We start from the raw sequence: 25,570 nt of genomic DNA, 5'->3' as shown, positions 1-25,570 counted from the left end.
AAAATTAATGCATACACAACTGCCGAATGTATTAACATTAGCTACCCGGCGATCTATCGATCACCTGGGTTAATTTGACATAATTTGCTCAGTTCTTAGGTCGGTGACCTCAATTAGCGACTTGTAATTAAACGCATAATTATCAACTGCCATTTATAATCCTCTAGTTAGACGGGGTTGTGGTGGCCTATTGGAAACGTCCCTGCCTGGCGATTTGCCAGACTGGGGTTCGAGTCCCGCTCAAGCTTGATACTTTCTTATAGTCTGCAACCTCATCATCCTTGTGAGCTAAGGATGGGAGATTTCACCTGCTGAGTCATCAGCAGCCATTGCCTGGCCCTACCTGGTCCTAGCGTAGGATGAGAGGGGGCTTGGGCGCTAATATGTATACATGGACAGTCACTCTTGGAGTCTAGGGCATTGTTAGTGTCCCTTGCCTCATGTATTCATGAGTGGCCTTTAAACCTTTAGGGGGATATTAAAATGGCCTTTTTAATTATCATTACTGCCTCTAATGATAATACTTCCACCCAGAATCAATTCGATCATTTTCGAATAAAAGTAATGGAAGACAATATGCCTTCAAGCAGTGTCTCAAAGTGGAGAAATGGAAGCCGGGGTTCAAACACGCAAGTAGCAAGCATTACTTGGTGTGCTTGCACTAAAGCCCCTGGTCGGATTTCCTGTAGGAACAACTGTCTGCTCTAAGCGCAAGAGCCCGTGCTGACCTACGGCCATAATAACAATGATTGTGATGGCCGATGTGGTAACGTCCCTGACTGGTGATCGCCCAACGGTTTGAGTCCCACTCAAACTGGTTAGTTTCTTTGGTAGCAGCAACCTCACCATCCTTGAGAGCTAAAGATGGGGGGTTTGGGGGAGCCTATAGGTCTATCTGTTGAGTCATCAGCAGTCATTGCCTGGCCCTCTTTGGTCCTAGCTTAGATGGAGAGGGGGCTTGGGCGCTGACATATGTATATATAGTTAGTCTCTAGGTAATTGTTCTACTTGATAGGGTAATGTCACTGTCCCTTGACCTTGCCATTCGTGAGCGGCCTTTAAACCTCTTCCACTACCCCCTCCAACCTTGCCTCCATTGCAACCACCACTTCCAAAAGACTCCTGCCATCCCCCCCCCCCCCCCGCACCTTTCCCATATTCATCTCCACCTCCAAACTCCCATTTTCCTTCCCCCATTGTATTTCTAATACCTACAACCAGCAACCAACCCCCCCTCCCCACCCGCGTCATGCTGATGAACAGGACTTGCAACTGTCAGTCAACATAGCAAGCAGCATAAAGGCCAGCGTGCACAGGAAGGAATTTCGTCAAAATAAATAGTTTATTATTATTATTATTATTATTATTATTATTATTATTATTATTATTACAACAACCCTAGTTGGAAAAGCAGGATGCTATAAGCCTCGTGTTTTTTTTTTTTTTTTTTTGAAATATTCTATTTAAATTGTTAATTAATATACTTATTTCCTTGCTTCCTTTCCTCACTAGGCTATTTTTCTTGTTGGAGCCCCTGGGCTTCTAGCATCTTGCTTTTCCAACTAGGGTTGTAGCCTAGCAAGTAATAATAATAATAATAATAATAATAATAATGTTGAAATAAAACAAAACAAAAATATGGAATAAAGACGGTTTGATTGCTTATAAGCATCTTAATTCTAGAAGAAAATATTGCTATCAACACTACAATGTAATAATCAAATATGGCATATAGCCTCCTGTTCTACAATACTGCTTAGGATATAAAGATCTACTTATAACAATTATTTGAACTTTGAATAAGTTACTTTAGAAACTATGATGTGAAATGTAATGCTACCACTATTATTATTATTATTATTACCTCCTCCAACGAAGTTGGGGGGAGGTTGTGCTTTACCCGCTATTTGTGTGTGTTTGTTTGTGAACAGCTTCCTGGCCACAATTTTAATCGCAGCGTAAAGAAACCTGCAGGGATTAACTCTTATGTAAAAAGCTGGAAATTATTACATTTTAGAAGGTCAGGGTGAAAGGTTAAGGTCACGGTCAAGCAAAATGTCCAATTCACGTAATCAGCCATAAGTTTGGAATTCGTTGTTACAGAGATTTCAAACTTGGTTCATATTTGAGTGTATACAGATCCACGCCAATTAATACATGTTAAGGTCAAAGGTCAAGGTCAAGGTCAAGCAAAAGGTCGAGAAATAAGCCGTAGCAGTGGAGGTCTGTGCTCTACTGGGTGCCCCTCTAGTTGTTATCATTATTATTATTATTACAAGCTAAGCTATCATTCTAGTTGGAAAAGCAAGATGCTATAAGCCTTAGGGATCTAACAGGGAAAATAGCCCAATGAGGAAACAAAACAAAGAAATAAATATACTACAAGAGAAGTAATACACAATCTGAATAAAATATTTTAAGAATAGCAATAACATTAAATTAATCTTTCTTGCATAAACTATAAAAACTTCAGAAAACAGGAGGAAGATAAATTAGATAGAATAGTGTGCCCGAGTTCTCAAGCAAGAGAACTCTAAACCAAGACAGTGGAAGGCCATGGTACAGAGACTATGTCACTACCCAAGACTAGCAAATAATTGTTTGATTTTAGAGTGAAGTATATATACTTCACTTTTCTTTCCATAGATGTCGTTAGTTGTCCCATTTTCTTAATACAGAAGACAACGGCTACATTTAAACGTGACGTCATACCTTTTCCGGTAACAAATTGATGTTTCCATTAATAGAGTTTGCATCAAAAGCACAAGGTCTTCCAGCACTGTGGATTATCAAAGAATAGCCATCGATACATGTGATCTGTGAAGGTTATTTCAAATGCACGTCAGAGGCAGTGAACTAGAACAGATATAATGGGGTGGGAGGTTGTGAGGAAAAAAAACATCCAAGGTCGAAATAGACCTGTTTGCATAGGAGAACTTTAGGATATAGGTTATACAATATCTCAATTAGAACTTGGAAAATACATTTCTGATAACATCCTCTTTATCAGGTATTTAGAAGAAAGATGAATACTATATGAGAACTTGAGATAAGGACAAAAAATGTAGTACAACTAGAGGACAAATAGAAAATCTAAATGGCAATATGTCAGATAGAAAACGAATTCAAAACCAAAATATGAAAATCAAACCCAAAAGTAAGGAATTAATGGGATATTGCTAACACGAGGATTGCCAAAAAATTAAACCAAAAAGTAGGAAAGTAACGTGATATTGCTAACAAGAGTATTGCCTAAAAATAAAGCCAAAAAGTAGGGAAGAAACGTGATATTGCTAACAAGAGGATTGCCTAAAAACAAGAGGATTGCCAAAAAATAAAGCCAAAAAGTAGGTAACGTGATAGTGCTAACAAGAGGATTGCCTTAAAAAAAACAAAAAGTAAGGAAGTAACGAGATATTGCTAACAAGAGGATTGCCTAAAAACAAGAGGATTGCCTTAATAAAAAAAAAGCCAAAAAGTAAGGAAGTAACGAGATATTGCTAACAAGAGGATTGCCTAAAAACAAGAGGATTGCTTTTAAAAAAAAGCAAAAAAGTAAGGAAGTAACGAGATATTGCTAACAAGAGGATTGCCTAAAAACAAGAGGATTGCCTTAAAAAAAGCCAAAAAGTAAGAAAGTAACGAGATATTGCTAACAAGAGGATTGCCTAAAAACAAGAGGATTGCCTTAAAAAAAGCCAAAAAGTAAGGAAGTAACGTGATATTGCTAACAAGAGGATTGCCTAAAAACAAGAAGATTGCCTTAAAAAAAGCCAAAAAGTAAGGAAGTAACGAGATATTGCTAACAAGAGGATTGCCTAAAAACAAGAGGATTGCCTTAATAAAAAAAAGCCAAAAAGTAAGGAAGTAACGAGATATTGCTAACAAGAGGATTGCCTAAAAACAAGAGGATTGCCTTGAAAAAAAAAAGCCAAAAAGTAAGGAAGTAACGAGATATTGCTAACAAGAGGATTGCCTAAAAACAAGAGGATTGCCTTAAAAAAAGCCAAAAAGTAAGAAAGTAACGAGATATTGCTAACAAGAGGATTGCCTAAAAACAAGAAGATTGCCTTAAAAAAAGCCAAAAAGTAAGGAAGTAACGAGATATTGCTAACAAGAGGATTGCCTAAAAACAAGAAGATTGCCTTAAAAAAAGCCAAAAAGTAAGGAAGTAACGAGATATTGCTAACAAGAGGATTGCCGAAAAACAAGATGATTGCCTTAAAAAATAGCCAAAAAATAAGGAAGTAACGAGATATTGCTAACAAGAGAATTGCCTATAAACAACAGGATTGCCTTAATAAAAAAAAAGCCAAAAAGTAAGGAAGTAACGAGATATTGCTAACAAGAGGATTGCCTTTAAAAAAAGCCAAAAAGTAAGGAAGTAACGAGATATTGCTAACAAGAGGATTGCCTTTAAAAAAAGCCAAAAAGTAAGGAAGTAACGAGATATTGCTAACAAGAGGATTGCCTTTAAAAAAAGCCAAAAAGTAAGGAAGTAACGAGATATTGCTAACAAGAGGATTGCCTAAAAACAAGAGGATTGCCTTGAAAAAAAAAAGCCAAAAAGTAAGGAAGTAACGAGATATTGCTAACAAGAGGATTGCCGAAAAACAAGATGATTGCCTTAAAAAATAGCCAAAAAATAAGGAAGTAACGAGATATTGCTAACAAGAGGAGTGCCTAGGATGGGGGGGGGGAGGGGGAAGGGAAGGGGTTTATTAAGGAGGGAGATGCAAGAGCAAGGGGCAGTCCTTGTTACGCGAAGTATATAAACGGAAGATCACGACCTTCGTTATCATTGCGAACTTCAATCAACTATCCTCAGCTACAACAGAGTTCTCCATCAACTAGAATGTACTTGAAAACGGTAAGTTGTTGTTATTATTATTATTATTACTTGCTACGCTACAACCCCAGTTGGAAAAGCAGGATGCTATAAGCCAAGGGGCCCCAACACGGAAAATAACCCAGTGAGGAAAGGGAACAAGTGAAAATAAAATATTTTAAGAACAGTAACATTAAGATATTTCCTATATAAACTATAAACTTCAACATAACAAGAGGAAGAGAAATTAGATAGAATAGTGTGCCCGAGTGTACCCTCAACCAAGAGAACTTTAACCCAAGACAGTGGAAGACCATGGTACATCCTGAATACGTTCAATGAAACACGGTATTGAACTAGCCTTACTACTTGCTACGCTACAACCCTAGTTGGAAAAGCCGGATGCTATAAGCCAAGGGGCCCCAACACGGAAAATAACCCAGTGAGGAAAGGGAACAAGTAAAAATAAAATATTTTAAGAACAGTAACATTAAATAAGATATTTCCTATATAAACTATAAACTTCAACAAAACAAGAGGAAGAAAAATTAGATAGAATAGTGTGCCCGATTGTACCCTCAACCAAGAGAACTTTAACCCAAGACAGTGGAAGACCATGGTACATCCTCAATACGTTCAATGAAACACGGTATTGAACTAGCCACTCTACTAGCCACCTGGCAAGTACAGTACAGTGATTACATGTTCGCTTAGCATTATAATAGCAGCAGATCGATCCCCGCCCGGGACCGGGAATTCAAGCTGTTTACTGGTGAGGCCACTGCTGTGGTTGGACACCACAGTGGGAGGTTGGGCTTGCCAAGCTGACGTTGTGGTGAGCATCTATTCTGGTGAAACTGGAACTGAAGTGGTAACGTGTTTGCCTAGCATTCCCATGGTAGCAGATCGATCCTCGCCCGGATCCTTAAGTTTAAGCTGTTTACTGGTGAGGCCACTGCTGTGGTTGGACACCGCACTGGGGGTTTGGGCTTATCCGACTGACGTTCTGGTGAGTATCTACTCTAACTGGAACTGAAACCAGACACCTTTAAATAATGACGTTGACCAGTGAAATGAAAGAATGGAAGGTAATAGGATTCAGTCCTGAGCCTGAGAATGTTGCCTTTGTGGAGGGCGTTCATTTAACTAAGATTTTATCTTTTTGTATTTCAGGTTATACTGCTTTATGCAGTAATGGTTTCCGCCAAGTCTGGAATCGGAGGAAGTGGCGGAGGATACGGAGGAAGTACCGTAGGTTACGGAGGAAGTACCGAAGGATACGGAGGAAGTACTGGAGGATACGGGGGAAGTACCGGAGGATACGGGGCAAGTACCATAGGATACGGAGGAAGTACCGAAGGATACGGAGGAAGTACTGGAGGATACGGGGGAAGTACTGGAGGATACGGAGGAAGTACCGAAGGATACGGAGGAAGTACTGGAGGATACGGGGGAAGTATCGGAGGATACGGAGGAAGTAGTGGAGGATACGGGGGTAGTACCGGAGGATACGGGGGAAGTACCGGAGGATTCGGAGGAAGTACTGGAGGATATGGGGGAAGTACTGGGGGATACGGAGCGAGTACAGGAGGATATGGAGGGAGTGGAGTGGGATATTCAGGGACTGGTGGCGAATACGGAGGAACTGCCGGAAGCTACGTAGGGAGCGGAGTAGGATACTCAGGAAGTGAAGTACCTGGAGGAACTCCCGGAACTTACGGATGGAGCGGAGCTGGAAACGCAGGAAGCGTAGGATTTGGAGGAACTGGTGTAGGATATGGAGGAAGCGGTAGTGGATACGGGGGAATTGGAGGAGAATACGGAAGTAGCAGAGCCTACGGAGGGAGTGGAGTGGGATATGTAGGAAGCACAGGATTTGGAGGAAGCAGTGGAGGATATGGAAGTACAGGAACAGGGTATGGAGGAAATGCTGGCTATGGAGGAGACATTGGAGGATTTGGAGGGAGTGGAGTAGGTTATAGGGGAGCTGCTGGATATGGAGGCACAGGTGGAAGGTTTGGAGGATGTGACAGAGGCTATGATGGAGCTGGAAGTGTATACGGGAACGTTAGAAGCTGGTCTAATGGCGATGCGAGGGGCTGCAACGAGGAATGGAGGTATGGAACACACCCGAAAACCTTCTTAGTTCGTTAATCATTCGTCTTCTTTTCTTTCCTCTGTTTCTTTTGCAATCACTAGGGAACCATTCTGATATTCTTAATGCCTATCCACCATATACACTGTTAAAATAACCGTAATTTTAATTAGAAATTCTCGGTAAAATATTCTGTTCTCAACCGTATTTCAGTAAAATACAGGTGACCGTAATTTTTACCCTACTTTGTTATGATCTTTTACGGGTTGGTGACCGTAATATTACTCCTTTACATCAATATATCCCCTTTTTAAATGGTAAATGTCTGGCAATATTTATTCCAGGATTTTTTTTTTTTTTTATATATACGGCAAATCTTTATTTCTCTAGTCTAATAGAGTCACAGGGCATATTATCCAGAATTTTCATGTTCCTACCAATAACTCAAAGCTGAAGATATGACAAATCTAAGAAAAATTTGCATTTTTTCCTAACGAAACAAACCTCGAGCGCTTTATTAGGGAATTCACTTATAAAAGAATCTAAAATAAACATCTCAGTTTATCCAAGGCAGGTTTCTTTATCTAAGTCATTTCTTATCATTCCAGGTTGACGACCCCGAGATACATTTTGGTTGATACCTTCGATTCTGGAGAGGATCTTGACACTTACGACTTCTAGGAATGGAAACATTGAAATCTGTATCCGTGAAAAGCGAACCACTGAGCAACATTATTCCAAGTAATTAGCGCTTTTGGGTAGAGGACAATGCAGTCACTTCTTTGCAATTATTCTCAATGATTTGGTTATGTAGATCATGAATTTCTATTCAAGCAAAAATTACTAGATTTATTTACCTAATGATTTTAGTTATATACAGTAGATAAACAATTTCTTTTCAAGCAAAAATTACGAGATTTATTTACTAAATGATTTTAGTTATTGACCGTAGATCAATAATTTCTATTCAAGCAAAAATTACTAGATTTATTTACTTAATGATTTTAGTTTTATACAGTAGATACACCATTTACTTTCAAGCAAAAATTACAAGATCTATTTACTAAATGATTTTAGTTATAGACCGTAGATCAATAATTTCTATTCAAGCAAAAATTACAAGGTTTATTTACTTAATGATTTTAGTTTTATACAGTAGATAAACCATTTACTTTCAAGCAAAAATTACAAGGTTTATTTACTAAATGATTTTAGTTATAGACTGTAGATCAATAATTTCTATTCAAGCAAAAATTACAAGGTTTATTTACTTAATGATTTTAGTTTTATACAGTAGATACACCATTTACTTTCAAGCAAAAATTGCAAGATTTATTTACTATGTATTTTCGTGGAGCATTTCATAGTTTTTATTACTATTAATTCTGGAGTAAGATCCAGAAAAAATTATAAATATCTGGTGTATTAAATATTTTGTATTAGAAAAATTTACACGCTGGTCCATTTTTCAATTGAAAAAAAAAAATGAAAAAAATAGTTTTCCCTTATTAGTGAAATATATAATCTTTTTTTTCTTAATTTTTTTGTGAGTTTTCTTAACATGTAGCAAAACTTTGTGAGTCTGATTTGATTGTCTACTGTAAACAATCATTCATATTATAGTGTTCAACATATAGTAAAACTCTGTTAGTCTGATTTTAGTACTTTTACTGTAAAAAAAAAAAGAAAAAAATTGAGAGAGAGAGAGAGAGAGAGAGAGAGAGAGAGAGAGAGAGAGAGAGAGAGAGAGAGAGAGAGAGAGAGAGAGAGAGAGAGAGAGTCCTATCAAAAGGATTCGTGTATCCTTACAATTCACAGTTCCCTTTTGCAATACCCAGAGATATATACCTAGCTTGAGTACAATGAGAACTTTGGTAAGTTTCAAAAACTTGTCTCGTTGGCAGTAACGAGAATGTCTTCTTAATGGGTTTTTTTCAAGGAGAGAGAGAGAGAGAGAGAGAGAGAGAGAGAGAGAGAGAGAGAGAGAGAGAGAGAGAGAGAGAGAGAGAGAGAGAGAGAGAAATCACTCTGTTCAAGTCTAATATTGCATTTATACCACAAAATCATATGGTTTTATAAAAAAAAAAATCGAATCATGTTCCTAATAAAAAAAACTTAAGAATTTTACCATATTATGATTAAATATACTGTTTGAAGAATAATTATAACAATCTCCACGTGAGGCAACCTTTTTAATTATGTATTGTGTTTATGTATATTTCTGAAAAAATTTTCTTTGATTGGTTCACTTTAGAATGGTCTTGTAATTTACAAGACGCGTGACTTATTAAATGTAGAATCCAACAAGAAAAAAGCTGTAAGACCCAACTAACCAGATGTTTTATTTTACCACTTGCATAAATTCTGGAAACTTAAAAGGAATAAAAACCATAGCTTCTGCGAGGTGGCATTTCACTCAGCAAAATAAAAATCCTTTGGGTGTTGTTTAACCATAAAGCAAGTCTACAACACTAGCTTGGCTAGTATAAAGTGTATGTGTGTATACATATACATACATTATATATATATATATATATATATATATATATATATATATATATATATATATATATATATGTATGTATACATATACATACATTATATATATATATATATATATATATATATATACATAGATATATATATATATGTATACATATACATACATTATATATATATATAGATATATATATATATATATATATATATATATATATATATGTATACATATACATACATTATATATATATATATATATATATGTGTGTGTATATATATATATATATATATATATATATATATATATATATGTGTGTGTGTGTATATATATATATATATATATATATATATATATATATATATATATATATATATATATAAGCCGTTGCTAGTCCACTGCAGAACAAACGTCTCAGACATGTCCTTACACTTGCATCTGTTTATGGTCCTATGTGAGTCCGCACCCGCCAACTTACTTAGTTCGTTAATCCCTCGTCTTCCTTTCCTCCTTCCCCTACTTTTTTGTTATATATATATATATAAATATATACATGTATATATACATACATACATATATATATATTAATATGTTATTTTCATTAGTAAAATAAATTTTTGAATATACTTACCCGATGATCATGTAGCTGTCAACTCCGTTGCCCGACAGAATTCTACGGACGGGATACGCCAGCGATCGCTATACAGGAGGGGGGTGTACTCACCAGCGCCATCTGTGGTCAGGTACTCCAGTACTTCTTGTCAACACCACCTCAATTTTTTCCTCGGTCCACTGGTTCTCTATGGGGAGGAAGGGTGGGTCAATTAAATCATGATCATCGGGTAAGTATATTCAAAAATTTATTTTACTAATGAAAATAACATTTTTCAATATTAATCTTACCCGATGATCATGTAGCTGATTCACACCCAGGGAGGTGGGTGAAAACCAGTATACATGTTAATCAAGAAGCTAAGTATCCCGTATTTCATTTTTATTAGTTATTCAAAATAACAAATAAAATCGATAAGTACCTGGTAAGGAAGTCGACTTGAACCATTACTCTGCCTTTAATAAGTACGTCTTCCTTACTGAGCGCAGCGGTCCTCTTAGGATGCTGAACGACTCTTAGGTGCTGAAGTATAAAGGGCTGCAACCCATACTAAAGGACCTCATCACAACCTCTAACCTAGGCGCTTCTCAAGAAAGAATTGACCACCCGCCAAATCAACTAGGATGCGGAAGGCTTCTTAGCCGACCGTACAACCCAAAAACAACAATAAAAGTATTCAAGAGAAAGGTTAAAAAGGTTATGGGATTATGGGAATGTAGTGGCTGAGCCCTCACCTACTACTGCACTCGCTGCTACGAATGGTCCCAGGGTGTAGCAGTTCTCGTAAAGAGACTGGACATCTTTGAGATAGAATGATGCAAACACTGACTTGCTCCTCCAATAGGTTGCATCCATAACACTCTGCAGAGAACGGTTCTGTTTGAAGGCCACTGAAGTAGCCACAGCTCTCACTTCATGTGTCCTTACCTTCAGCAAAGCAAGGTCTTCTTCCTTCATATGAGAATGAGCTTCTCTAATCAGAAGCCTTATGTAGTAAGAAACTGCGTTCTTAGACATAGGTAGTGAAGGTTTCTTAATAGCACACCATAAGGCCTCCGATTGTCCTCGCAAGGGTTTTGACCTTTTAAGATAGTACTTAAGAGCTCTGACAGGGCAAAGAACTCTCTCCCGCTCGTTACCTACCATGTTGGAAAGGCTAGGTATTTCGAACGATTTAGGCCAAGGACGTGAAGGAAGCTCGTTTTTGGCCAAAAAACCGAGCTGTAAGGAACATGTAGCCGTTTCAGATGTGAAACCTATGTTCCTGCTGAAGGCGTGAATCTCACTTACTCTTTTGGCTGTTGCAAGGCAAACGAGGAAAAGAGTTTTTAGAGTGAGGTCCTTGAAAGAGGCTGACTGGAGAGGTTCAAATCTTGATGACATAAGGAACCTTAGGACTACGTCTAGATTCCAGCCTGGAGTGGACAACCGACGTTCTTTAGAGGTCTCAAAAGACCTAAGGATGTCCTGCAGATCTTTGTTGGTGGAAAGATCCAAGCCTCTGTGGCGGAAAACCGCTGCCAACATACTTCTGTACCCCTTGATCGTAAGAGCTGATAGAGATCTAACATTCCTTAGATGTAACAGGAAGTCAGCAACTTGGGTTACAGTGGTACTGGTAGAGGAAACTGCATTGGCTCTGCACCAGCTTCGGAAGACTTCCCACTTAGATTGATAGACTCTGCGAGTGGATATCCTCCTTGCTCTGGCAATCGCTCTGGCTGCCTCCTTCGAAAAGCCTCTAGCTCTTGAGAGTCTTTCGATAGTCTGAAGGCAGTCAGACGAAGAGCGTGGAGGCTTGGGTGTACCTTCTTTACGTGAGGTTGACGCAGAAGGTCCACTCTTAGAGGGAGAGTCCTGGGAACGTCGACCAGCCATTGCAGTACCTCTGTGAACCATTCTCTTGCAGGCCAAAGGGGAGCAACCAACGTCAGCCGTGTCCCTTTGTGAGAGACGAACTTCTGAAGAACCCTGTTGATGATCTTGAACGGCGGGAATGCATACAGGTCGAGGTGGGACCAGTCCAGCAGAAAGGCATCCACGTGAACTGCTGCCGGGTCTGGAATCGGGGAACAGTACAATGGGAGCCTCTTGGTCATCGAGGTAGCGAACAGATCTATAGTTGGCTGACCCCACAGGGCCCAAAGTCTGTTGCACACGTTCTTGTGAAGGGTCCACTCTGTGGGGATGACTTGACCCTTCCGGCTGAGGCGATCTGCCGTAACATTCATATCGCCCTGAATGAACCTCGTTACCAGCGTGAGCTTTCGACTTTTTGACCAAATGAGGAGGTCCCTTGCGATCTCGAACAGCTTCCTCGAATGAGTCCCTCCCTGCTTGGAGATGTACGCCAAGGCTGTGGTGTAGTCGGAGTTCACCTCCACCACCTTGTTTAGCTGGAGGGACTTGAAGTTCATTAAGGCCAGATGAACTGCCAACAACTCCTTGCAATTGATATGAAGCGTTTCCTGTTCCTGGTTCCATGTCCCCGAGCATTCCTGTCCGTCCAATGTCGCGCCCCAGCCCGAGTCTGATGCGTCCGAGTAGAGATGATGGTCGGGGGTCTGAACAGCTAACGAGAGACCCTCCTTGAGAAGAATGCTGTTCTTCCACCACGTTAGAGTAGCCCTCATCTCTTTGGAAACAGGAATAGAGACCGTCTCGAGCGTCATATCCTTGTTCCAGTGAGCTGCCAGATGGTACTGAAGGGGGCGGAGGTGGAGTCTCCCTAACTCGATGAACAGGGCTAGCGATGAAAGAGTCCCTGTTAGACTCATCCACTGCCTCACCGAGCATCGGTTCCTCCTCAGCATGCTCAGGATGCACTCCAGGGCTTGGTTGATTCTTGGGGCCGACGGAAAAGCCCGAAAAGCTCGACTCTGAATCTCCATCCCCAGGTAAACGATGGTTTGGGAAGGAACGAGCTGGGACTTCTCTAAATTGACCAAGAGGCGCAGTTCCTTGGTCAAATCCAAAGTCCATCTGAGACTCTCCAGACAGCGACGACTTGTGGGAGCTCTTAAAAGCCAGTCGTCTAAATAAAGGGAGGCTCTGATGTCTGCCAAGTGAAGGAATTTCGCAATATTCCTCATCAGTCGCGTAAACACAAGAGGTGCCGTGCTCAGGCCAAAGCACAGGGCTTGGAACTGGTACACAACCTCTCCAAAGACGAATCTCAGAAAAGGTTGGGAGTCTGGATGGATGGGAACGTGAAAGTAGGCGTCTTTCAGATCTAACGAGACCATCCAGTCCTCCTGCCTGACCGCTGCTAGGACCGACTTCGTCGTCTCCATTGTGAACGTCTGCTTGGTGACATAAGCATTGAGCGCACTGACGTCCAGCACCGGTCTCCAACCTCCTGTCTTCTTGGCCACCAGGAAGAGACGGTTGTAAAAGCCCGGGGATTGATGGTCCCGGACTATCACCACTGCCTCCTTCTGTAGCAGGAGCGACACCTCTTGATGTAACGCTAGCCTCTTGTCCTTCTCCTTGTAGTTGGGAGAGAGGTTGATGGGAGATGTGGTCAGAGGGGGATTGCGGCAGAACGGAATTCTGTAACCCTCCCTTAGCCACTTGACAGACTGAGCGTCTGCACCTCTGCTCTCCCAGGCTTGCCAGAAGGTCTTGAGTCTGGCTCCTACAGCTGTCTGGAGAGGAAGGAAGTCAAAGCTTGCTTTTCGTGGACTTGGCACCTTTCTTGGACTTGCCCCGGTGACTGTCTGCACGGGTACTTCCTCTACTGGGGGCTCTGCCACGAAAGGGCGGAATGAATCTGGTAGCAGGTGTATCAGCCACAGGGGTGCGGTAAGATCTCGGCACGGAAGGTAAGATTTTAGCCTTACGTGCTGAAGAGGCCATGAGGTCATGCGTATCTTTCTGGATAAGAGCCGAAGCCATCTCCTTGATTAACTCCTCCGGAAACAGGAACTTGGAGAGAGGAGCAAACAGCAACTGTGACCTCTGGCAAGGGGTGATACCAGTCGATAAGTAGGAGCATAGATGTTCCCTTTTCTTGAGGACTCCTGAGACAAAAATAGACGCAAGTTCGCCAGAACCATCGCGAATTGCTTTGTCCATACTGGACATGATCAGCATGGCCGAGTCTTTGTCAGAAGGGGCAGTCTTCCTGCTTAAGGCCCCCAGGCACCAATCGAGGAAGTTAAAAATTTCGAAGGCGCGAAAGACTCCCTTCATCAAGTGGTCCAGATCAGAAAAAGTCCAGCAGACCTTCGAGCGTCTCATAGCCGACCTGCGGGGAGAGTCAACCAAACTTGAGAAGTCGGCCTGGGCAGAGGCAGGAACCCCCAAGCCAGGTTCCTCTCCCGTGGCATACCAGACGCCCGACTTAGAAGCCAGCTTAGGAGGAGGAAACACAAAAGAGGTCCTTCCCAGTTGCTGCTTGGACTGCAACCAGTCCCCTAAAACCCTCAAAGCTCTCCTTGATGATCTGGCGAGGACAAGCTTGGTGTAGGCAGACGTAGTAGGCTGCATGCCTAGAGAAAACTCGGATGGAGGAGAACGAGGGGTTGCAGATACGAAGTGTTCAGGGTATAACTCTCTGAACAGAGCCAGGACCTTGCGAAAGTCTAAGGAAGGCGGCGACGACTTGTGTCCCTCCACATCAGATGTAGGATCATCCAGGTGAGCAGCTTCATCCTCAGAAACCTCATCGCCTGAGAGTTGAGTAGCGAGAGGTAAAGGTAGAGCGGCAGGCTGAATGGCTGAATCCTGCAGAACGGGTGCATGCGCACTTGCGGATCCATCATCATGCCTCTGCTGTAGAGACTGAGGGCTGGCAATGACAAAGTCAGGAGGCTGGAGTGAGGGAGGTTCTGCGGTGGTCTGAGGAGCAAGCGTGGTCAGAAGCGAATGCTGGAAGGCATGAGGCTCATGCTGCATGGTATGCGGCTCATGCTGTATGGGATGAGGCTCATGCTGCGAAGAATGCGGCTGCTGCATGGTAAGAGGCTCGTGCTGCATGCGTTGAGGAGGCTGCCTCATAGCATGAGGCTCCTGCCTCAAGGGTTGCGCCTGCCTCAAGGGATGAGGAGGTTGCTGCGCAGAGTGAGGCTCCTGCCTCAAGGGTTGAGGAGGTTGCCGCATAGCATGAGGCTGCTGCCTCATGGGTAGAGGAGGTTGCCGCATAGCATGAGGCTCCTGCCTCAAGGGTTGAGGAGGTTGCCGCATAGCATGAGGCTCCTGCCTCATGGGTAGAGGAGGTTGCTGCATAGTGCTGGAACCTGGCAACTCCCAATGCGGCAGCTCACGCATGGAAGCAGGAGGAGCCTCAAGAACATGCGTCTGGCAGGGAGGACTGCGCAGAGGTGGAGGAGCGCTCGCAGGAGGAGGTGTGTTAACCTTCTCTGCCTGATACTCCTGCATCAAGGTCGCAAGCTGAGACTGAATAGTCTGCAGCATAGACCACTTGGGGTCCACAGAAGTTGGAGCAGAGGCCTGTTGAGGCACCGCCTTACCTCTCTTAGGAGGTGTGCAGTCATCAGATGACTGCGGCGAGTCCGAACTGGCCCAGTGGCTACACCTGGGCCGTTGGACTAGCTCGGAAGGGACCTTACGTTTGAGAGGTCGTGAGACCTGGGTCCACCGTTTCCTCCTGGAAACCTCTTCCGCAGACGAGGAATTTAAGGGCTCAATCGTCTGGGAGTGGAAGTGACGATCTCTATCAGATACGCCCGCAACCACTGAGGATACAACTGTGCGCCGATCAAGGCCTGCCGAACCCTTTTGCCCTTCGACGTTGCTTCTCCCCTGGGCTTGGGAGCTTGCAAGAGGTCCCGGACTGGGAGGACGACTGGCACGCACAGAAGTATCCTCATGCGCAACACTGACACTGACACTAGGCACAGCACTGGCACTAACACTTCCCACTGCACTCTTCACTTTAAGTTCCTTGACATCTGCCAAGAGAAGATTGTGGTCACTAACTAAAGACTCCACCTTATCACCAAGAGCCTGAATGGCACGCAACATATCCGTCATATCAGGCTGAGCACTCGTAGCAGGTTCGGGGGTCACCACCACAGGGGAAGGAAAAGGTTGAGGGTCATGGGGGGAGGAATAAACCAAAGAGCGAGAAGAACTCCTCCTAACTCTCTCCCTCTCTAACCTAGTTGTATATTTGAGGAATTCATTAAAATCGAATTCCGAAAGCCCAGCACATTCCCCACATCGATCTTCCAACTGACAGGATTTTCCCCTACAGTCGGAACAAACGGTGTGAGGATCAACAGAGGCCTTCGGAAGACGCCTATTACAAGTCCTAACACTACATCGCCTAAATTTAGGAGCTTGAGAGTGGTCGGACATCTTGAATTTAGAGAACAGTCAAGGGGGAATTCCAAAGTAAAGCAAAGATCGTGAACCAATAAATCAATTTAATTCCAAAAGCTATCTAAGCTAAGGGAAAAGCTTCCTGTACAGCGAAGGCTAAATTTTAGAGCAAATACTTCACCAAAACCGTGAACAAAGACTCCAAAATCAACAGCGTTTCCATGTAGGTCTTGCCGGCGGCACGACAGAGGAAAAATTGAGGTGGTGTTGACAAGAAGTACTGGAGTACCTGACCACAGATGGCGCTGGTGAGTACACCCCCCTCCTGTATAGCGATCGCTGGCGTATCCCGTCCGTAGAATTCTGTCGGGCAACGGAGTTGACAGCTACATGATCATCGGGTAAGATTAATATTGAAAAATATATATATATATATATATATATATGTGTGTATATATATATATATATATATATATATATATATATATATAGGTAACTTGTTTTACTAAAAGTATTTCTGGCTCGATTACTCGTACTAGTTTCAACCAGATTTCACATAGCTGATAATATTATATAAAGAATAACTTCAACCAAATAAATTTCATTATTGAGAATTCTCTTTCAAGGACTTGATCGGTAACTGAACTGACAAAATCTATACGAGACACGATGACATATACGAAAAGGTACATTGAGTAATGCAAAAAATAAGCAAACACGTTGTTACGCCTTACAATCTTGTGGCAATTATTATTATCATTACTTGCTAAGTTACAACCCTAGTTGGAAAGGCAGGATGCTATAAGCCCAAGGGATCCAACAGGGAAAATAGCCCAGTGAGGAAAGGAAATAAGGAATTAAATAAACTATATAGGATAAAAGAAGTACAGAATAACAATATAAAATATCTTAAAATCAATAACAACAATAAAATAATCTGTCATATATGAATAATGAAGAGAGAATAGTGTGCCTGGGTGTACCCTCAAGCAAGTTAGCAAAGCAAGTCACGTAACGGCATTTATAATAATGCAAGCAGATTAAAGTCCATTTCAAAAGCGGTCTCTGCAAGAACAAAGGAGAAATGAAAAGGCCAAATCTGTAAGTGAGATGAACAAGCTTTTAGAGAACCAGCCAGGAACATACCTCAACCATTAATCATGATACCACTCACGGGATCATGTGATATACTAGACAAAGCACTCTGAGTGCAGACCTCCGCCATGGCAGCTCATTTCTCGAAACCACCTTCCCTTTCCCAAAATCAATTTAGACTGTGTGCGTATATGAAGTCAGAGTGACAACCATGTGCAAACTTGGGATTGAGCTTAGGGTTAATTTGGTCGACCTTTTGCTCGACGTTGATCTTGACCTTTGACCTGGGACTTTCAAAATTGAATCACTTTCACGTCTCAACATAACAATTAATCCCAGAAAGTTTCACTACTCTATGAGTAAAATTATGGCCAGAAAGGTGTTCACAAACAAACAAACTGACAAACAGGGGTGAAAACATAACCTCCTACCAACTTCGTTGTCGGCGGTAACTAGACAAAGGAAAAGAGAAGACCTTGTGAAATGCTAATTGATTTATTGTTTTGATAGGTGAAAACTAGGAAGGAGTTTCTTGAACCACGACGATATATAACTCGTCTCACAATATATAAACACGGCCAGACTAAAACAAACTATTTCTAATCCAAGAGAATAACAAACTTAATACGAATTTGAATTCAGCGTATGAAGTATGAACTCATTTTAGCTAGATCTCTATTAAGGGATTCAGCAACACCAGGTCTACATTTAGGGGGTGAAATTAATCAAAAGAGAGTAGCATCATCTGCATATGCATTCTAAATAGGCACATCGAAGTAGCAACGACGCAATGGAGGAAGAAGAAAGACGAAAACATAGACGACGAAATGCAAAGAGAATAAGAAAGTATGGAATAACAACAGGATGAGAATCAATTAAATAAGATGCAGCATTCGAAAAAAAAAACAGGCATTATTTTAAAATTTCAAATTAATCCCTTTCTTCAGTTAACATAATATTGTGGTTTCAAAATATTTCTATAAATATACAACATTTCTTGGTATACCAAGGTATTCTTAAAATATTTTTTGGATGTATCACGTGTTTTCCTGTATGTCAAAACGTGTAAGAATAGGTTCCTCTATAAGAAGATCTATCTGAAAACGCAAAGTCACATCTATCCGCATGTGGTTAAGAAGACAAATAAATATAATTAATAAATAGTCACTCCATAACTTGTGAAATACTTCATAATAAACAACATTAAGATTTTTATTTAACATCAAGATAGAGACTGCTAAAAAGAAAAAAGTAAAAATATAACAAGGCAAAAGGACATAAAATAGTATAAAATCAAAGTTGAATAACTGGTAAACTGTTCGTTAACCTATATCTAAAAAGAAAACGGAAAATAGAATAAATAAAAGATGCGGTTTTTTCATATAAAGGTGTCGGGTTTCAGTTCCAATTTCAGCAGAATAGATACTCACCAGAACGTCACCCGAGAAAGCCAAACCTCCAACTGTGGTGCCCAACCACAGCAGTGGGTTCCCCAGTAAATAGCTTAAACTCATGGCTCGGGGCAGGGATCGATCTGCTGCCATGCGTATGCTAGGCGAACACGTTTCCACTGTACTAGCCAGGTTGTGAGAACTAGGGCCACACCAATATTCATATTAAAACGACCAGTCGTACAACAGATGGACTACAAACCGACACGCTATTTAACAGACTATAAACTGACTCAATTTGTAAAAGGGTGAACGGACACGCTATTTAACAGGCTACAAAATGACTCAATTTGTGAAAGGGTGAACCGACACGCTATTTAAAAGGCTACAAAATGACTCAATTTGTGAAAGGGTGAACAGACACACTATTTAACGCTATTTAACACACTACAAACTGACTCAATTTGTAAAAGGGTGAACCAACGTGCTATTTAAAGTTATCTAATAGACTACAAACTGAGTCAGTTTGTAAAAGGGTGAACCAACGCGCTATCTAAAGTTATCTAATAGACTACAAACTGAGTCAGTTTGTAAAAGGGTGAACCAACGCGCTATTTAAAGTTATCTAATAGACTACAAACTGAGTCAGTTTGTAAAAGGGTGAACCAACGCGCTATCTAAAGTTATCTAATAGACTACAAACTGAGTCAGTTTGTAAAAGGGTGAACCAACGCGCTATCTAAAGTTATCTAATAGACTACAAACTGAGTCAGTTTGTAAAAGGGTGAACCAACGCGCTATTTAAAGTTATCTAATAGACTACAAACTGAGTCAGTTTGTAAAAGGGTGAACCAACGCGCTATTTAAAGTTATCTAATAGACTACAAACTGAGTCAGTTTGTAAAAGGGTGAACCAACGTGCTATTTAAAGTTATCTAATAGACTACAAACTGAGTCAGTTTGTAAAAGGGTGAACCAACGCGCTATTTAAAGTTATCTAATAGACTACAAACTGAGTCAGTTTGTAAAAGGGTGAACCAACGTGCTATTTAAAGTTATCTAATAGACTACAAACTGAGTCAGTTTGTAAAAGGGTGAACCAACGCGCTATTTAAAGTTATCTAATAGACTACAAACTGAGTCAGTTTGTAGAAGGGTGAACCAACGCGCTATTTAAAGTTATTTAATAGACTACAAACTGACACAGTTTGTAAAAGGGGTGAACCAACACGCTATTTAAAGTTATTTAATAGACTACAAACTGTCTCAGTTTGTAAAAGGGGGAACCAACACGCTATTTAAAGTTATTTAATAGACTACAAACTGTCTCAGTTTGTAAAAGGGGGAACCAACACGCTATTTAAAGTTATTTAATAGACTACAAACTGACTCAGTTTGTAAAAGGGTGAACCGACACGCTATTTAACGCTATTTAACATACTACAAACTGACTCAATTTGTGGAAGGGCGAAAACGGGGGCAGTTTATTAAAGGCGTACATTATATAGTTTTCAAATATCTATTCAATGGTGCAGTTCTTTAACAGGTTACAAGTAATTTTTCTACGATACTCTAAGCACTGCCAAGAAGATCATACATGCTACCACTCTATTTTCTAAAGTGCTGCAAGCTGATAAAATTCAGTTTGATTCAGCCAGAAGTCTATATGAGTTGACACATTTTTATGTCAATTCTAATAGCCAGGCCTTCTCCATCATGAGGCTCAATACTACACAGTATTCTAGAAGTTTTATTCCAGCTGTGACCCAGTTGTGGAATCATCTTCCTAACCGTGTAGTTGAATAAGTAGAACTTCAAAAGTTCAAAGTCGCAGCAAATGTTTTAATGTTGAACAGGCTGACATAAGTCTTTTTATAGTTTATATATGACATATCTGTTTTGACGTTGTTACTGTTTGTAGAATGATCTATTGTTAATTTGTTCTCATCATTTATTTATTTCCTTATGTCCTTTCCTCACTGGGATATTTTTCCCTGTTGGAGCCTTTGCGCTTATAGCAACTTGCTTTTCAAACTAGGGATGTAGCTTAGCTAATAATAATAATAATAATAATAATAATATGATGATGATGATGATGATGATGATGCAAGGCGACCTACATCCTTACAGGCTACAAAACTAAATAGGCTAGTGTGACACACTTCCTAAAATACAAAAACTGACCCACTTCTTAATAGGCCACAAAGTGCCATTTCGAAAGGGCAACCAATATATGTTATTTAGAACGCATGGCCACAGATGTCAGGAATTCTATGCTTAATCAACAAAGCATCTTTAATCTATTTAGTAATTTTTTACACTTTTGATAGAAATTAACCAAACTTCTGACATCCACAGTTTAATATCTGCTCTAATCAACAAATAATCACAATCAAGAAACTTATGCACAGATAGATTACTTCTACAAATGAATAAATGTATGGAATTTGGGTCATAAAAGCAGATTATTACAATTATGACTTACTGAGCTACAACCCTAGTTGGAAAAGCAGGATTCTATAAGTCCAGGGGCTCCAAAAGGGAAAATAGCCCCGTGAGGAAAGGAAGCGAGGAAAAATAAAATATTTTAAGAAGCGTAACATTATTAAAATAAATGTATCATATATAAACTATAGAAACTTTAACAAAACAAGAAGAGAAATAAAATAGAAGTGTGCCCAAGTGTATCTTCAAGCAAGAGAACTCCAACACAAGACAGAAGAAGACCATGGTACAGAGGCTATGGTACTACCTAAGACTAGAGAACTATTACGTTCAGGAGCAAGATTATTCTTTGATGTAATATTCTTTGGCTGAATATTTCATATGATTCGTAACATTTATAAAAATCTATAAGTAATTAATACGTAAAACATTGTAAGAGGTATCATCCGTAAAGACAATGTAATCTTTTCTCTACGATGAGATATCTTGTAAATTTGAGACATTCTTATTTATTGCTATATGAATCTAGCGGAGAGAGAGAGAGAGAGAGAGAGAGAGAGAGAGAGAGAGAGAGAGAGAGAGAGAGAGAGAGAGAGAGAGAGAGAGAGAGTCCTATAAAAAGGATTCGTGTACTTACAACTCACAGTTTACATAAATTTCCAGAGATAACTAGCTTGAGTACAATGAGGACTTTGGTAAGTTTCAAAAACTTGTGTCTCGTTGACAGTAATGTGAATGCCTTCTTAATGGGTTTTTAAGGAGAGAGAGAGAGAGAGAGAGAGAGAGAGAGAGAGAGAGAGAGAGAGAGAGAGAGAGAGAGAGAGAGAGAATAAGTTAACCGCAGATTCAAGTAAGTTGGGATATTAATACGAAAAGCATTCTAGAAAAGTATTGAACAGAATTTATTCCCATCTTTAAACAGTCCAACTGAATAATTACTATCTTTAACCTATTGAAAACTTTAGTAGAATATGCATAACTTCCAGATCAATCATGAGATTGCATTTATAAAGTATTACGACACAACGAATTATTATCATTATTATTATTATTATTATTATTATTATTATCATTAGCTAGGCTACAACCCTAGTTGGAAAAGCAAGATGCTATAAGCCCAAGAGCTCCAACAGGGAAAAATAGCCCAGTAAGGAAATTAAATAAGGAAATAAACGATATGAGAAATAATGAAAAATTAAAATAAAACATTTAAAAAACAGTAAAAACATTAAAACATATATTTCATATATAAACTGTAAAAAGACGTGTCAGCCTGTTCAACATATAACATTTGCTGCACGTTTCAACTTCTGAAGTTCTACCGATTCAATGCCCGATTAGGAAAGTCATTCCACAACTTGTTCCATATATACAACATGGTCTTCTGCAAGATGTATTTTTCATCTTGGTCTACTGGACCTAAAAGCAATCCAAGTTGCTGAAGGAAAAAAGTTCCTTCATAATAAATCACTTGATAAAGACAGTTTTGTCGTAACAATACCGTATTGAAAAAAGTATGAAGAAAAGGAATAATCATCGATTATCAAAGCAAACGCTTACCCCTGAAAACTTAGAAAAGCTGAGGATATATGGGGATTCCTATAGGAAACACGTTTACGCTCCTATGGCTATCGCCTTCAATAAAAATTGCATTAAAGAGAAGTTGTGTCCCAAAAGCAGAAGAAAAATTCTACATGAAAAAACGGCTTCACTTATATACAACAAAGTATGAAACTGGATTGAATTAATTAAAAAATAACTATAATTCCAATATTAAATTTTATGAAAACTCCTTCTTAAAATAGATTTCAATCGAGGTTTATAAATAGTGTAACAGAAATCGAAAATTAAAGACTATAAAATCATTAAAATAGATTTCAATCGGTCTATAAATAGTGTAACAGAAATCGAAAATGAATGACTATAAAGTCGTTAAAATTGATTTCAATCGAGATCTATAAATAGTGTAACAGAAATCGAAAATTAAAGACTATAAAGTCCTTAAAATAGATTTCAATCGAGATCTATAAATAGTGTAACAGAAATCGAAAATTAAAGACTATAAAATGATTAAAATAGATTTCAATGAGTCTATAAATAGTGTAACAGAAATCGAAAATTAATGACTATAAACTCTTTAAAATAGATTTCAATCGAGGTCTATAAATAGTATAACAGAAATCGAAAATGAATGACTATAAAGTCCTTAAAATAGATTTCAATCGAGATCTATAAATAGAGTAACAGAAATCGAAAATTAATGACTATAAAGTCCTTAAAATAGATTTCAATCGAGGTCTATAAATAATGTAACAGAAATCGAAAATGAATGACTATAAAGTCCTTAAAATAGATTTCAATCGAGATCTATAAATAGAGTAACAGAAATCGAAAATTAATGACTATAAAGTCTTTAAAATAGATTTCAATCGAGATCTATAAATAGTGTAACAGAAATCGAAAATTAAAGACTATAAAATCATTAAAATAGATTTCAATCGGTCTATAAATAGTGTAACAGAAATTTAAATTAATGACTATAAAGTCCTTAAAATAGATTTCAATCGAGATCTATAAATAGAGTAACAGAAATCGAAAATTAATGACTATAAAGTCCTTAAAATAGATTTCAATCGAGGTCTATAAATAATGTAACAGAAATCGAAAATTAATGACTATAAAGTCCTTAAAATAGATTTCAATCGAGGTCTATAAATAGTGTAACAGAAATCGAAAATTAAAGACTATAAAGTCCTTAAAATAGATTTCAATCGAGGTCTATAAATAGTGTAACAGAAATCGAAAATTAAAGACTATAAAGTCCTTAAAATAGATTTCAATCGAGGTCTATAAATAGTGTAACAGAAATCGAAAATGAATGACTATAAAGTCCTTAAAATAGATTTCAATCGAGGTCTATAAATAGTGTAACAGAAATCGAAAATTAATGACTATAAAATCCTTAAAAGAGATTTCAATCAAGGTCTATAAATAGTGTAACAGAAATAGAAAATGAATGACTATAAAGTCCTTAAAATAGATTTCAATCGAGTTCTATAAATAGTGTAACAGAAATCGAAAATTAAAGACTATAAAATCATTAAAATAGATTTCAATCGAGGTCTATAAATAGAGTAACAGAAATCGAAAATGAATGATTATAAAGTCCTTAAAATAGATTTCAATCGAGGTCTATAAATAGTATAACAGAAATCGAAAATGAATGACTATAAAGTCCTTAAAATAGATTTCAATCGAGGTCTATAAATAGTGCAACAGAAATCGAAAATTAATGACTATAAAGTCTTTAAAATAGATTTAAATCGAGGTCTATAAATAGTATAACAGAAATCGAAAATTAATGACTATAAAGTCCTTAAAATAGATTTCAATCGAGATCTATAAATAGTTTACCGAATTCGAAAATGAATGACTATAAAGTCCTTAAAATAGATTTCAATCGAGATCTATAAATAGTGTAACAAAAATCGAAAATTAATGACTATAAAATCCTTAAAATAGATTTCAATCGAAATCTATAAATAGTATAACAGAAATCGAAAATGAATGACTATAAAGTCCTTAAAATAGATTTCAATCGAGGTCTATAAATAGTGTAACAGAAATAGAAAATGAATGACTATAAAGTCCTTAAAATATTCAATCGAGATCTATAAATAGTGTAACAGAAATCGAAAATGAAAGACTATAAAGTCCTTAAAATAGATTTCAATCGAGGTCTATAAATAGTGTAACAGAAATCGAAAATTAAAGACTATAAAGTCCTTAAAATAGATTTCAATCGAGGTCTATAAATAGTATAACAGAAATCGAAAATTAATGACTATAAAGTCCTTAAAATAGATTTCAATCGAGATCTATAAATAGAGTAACAGATATCGAAAATGAATGACTATAAAGTCTTTAAAATAGATTTCAATGAGTCTATAAATAGTATAACAGAAATCGAAAATGAATGACATAACCAATCCAACATAAACTAATATATAAAAGTTTACTCCGAAATTAACGAAAATCAGGAGCTATCTAAAACAAAATTAGAATTCGTTAAATGTTAAAGACAAGATAATCGACCACCATCATCCCATGAAGGTTAATGGACACATAAGAGAAACTCAATTGAAAGCGATTTTGAAACAGATGAAGAAACATTGAGAACGGCAAGAGGTAAAAGCAAATAGAAAGAGGATTGGGGGGAGATGAGGGAGAAGAGAATTGAAGAAAGAAGATAAACAGAGTCAAAGTATAAAAGGAGAAGCGGAGAGGAACACCAGCATCACAAACCTTCCGACTTCGT

The 25,570-nt window shown here is 38.7% G+C and overlaps 2 protein-coding genes across 2 annotated transcripts in view; one reads left to right on the top strand and one right to left on the bottom strand.

Annotated features, from left to right (window-relative positions):
- LOC137647134 (A disintegrin and metalloproteinase with thrombospondin motifs adt-2-like) overlaps positions 1-25,570 on the bottom strand; it is a 241,825-nt gene that overhangs the window by 122,119 nt on the left and 94,136 nt on the right. The window lies entirely within an intron of this gene.
- Positions 4,856-7,604, top strand: LOC137647333 (keratin, type I cytoskeletal 9-like). Its single transcript, XM_068380732.1, has 4 exons — positions 4,856-4,870; positions 6,002-6,116; positions 6,177-6,945; positions 7,532-7,604. Exons 1-4 carry the CDS (start codon positions 4,856-4,858, stop codon positions 7,602-7,604), a joined length of 972 nt encoding a protein of 323 aa, XP_068236833.1.

The sequence above is a fragment of the Palaemon carinicauda genome, chromosome 9 (genome assembly GCF_036898095.1).
Source record: "Palaemon carinicauda isolate YSFRI2023 chromosome 9, ASM3689809v2, whole genome shotgun sequence".
NCBI lineage: Eukaryota > Metazoa > Arthropoda > Malacostraca > Decapoda > Palaemonidae > Palaemon > Palaemon carinicauda.
Note: the sequence above shows the minus strand (reverse complement) of the source record. Positions and strands in the feature narration are given on the sequence as shown.

What these genes read in the sequence shown, in the direction of transcription:
- LOC137647333 (XM_068380732.1), top strand. An exon ending in TACCGAAGGATACGGAGGAA is followed by an intron (nt 6,117 to 6,176) that starts GTACTGGAGGAT and finishes TAGGATACGGAG; the next exon opens with GAAGTACCGAAGGATACGGA. An exon ending in GGCTGCAACGAGGAATGGAG is followed by an intron (nt 6,946 to 7,531) that starts GTATGGAACACA and finishes TTATCATTCCAG; the next exon opens with GTTGACGACCCCGAGATACA.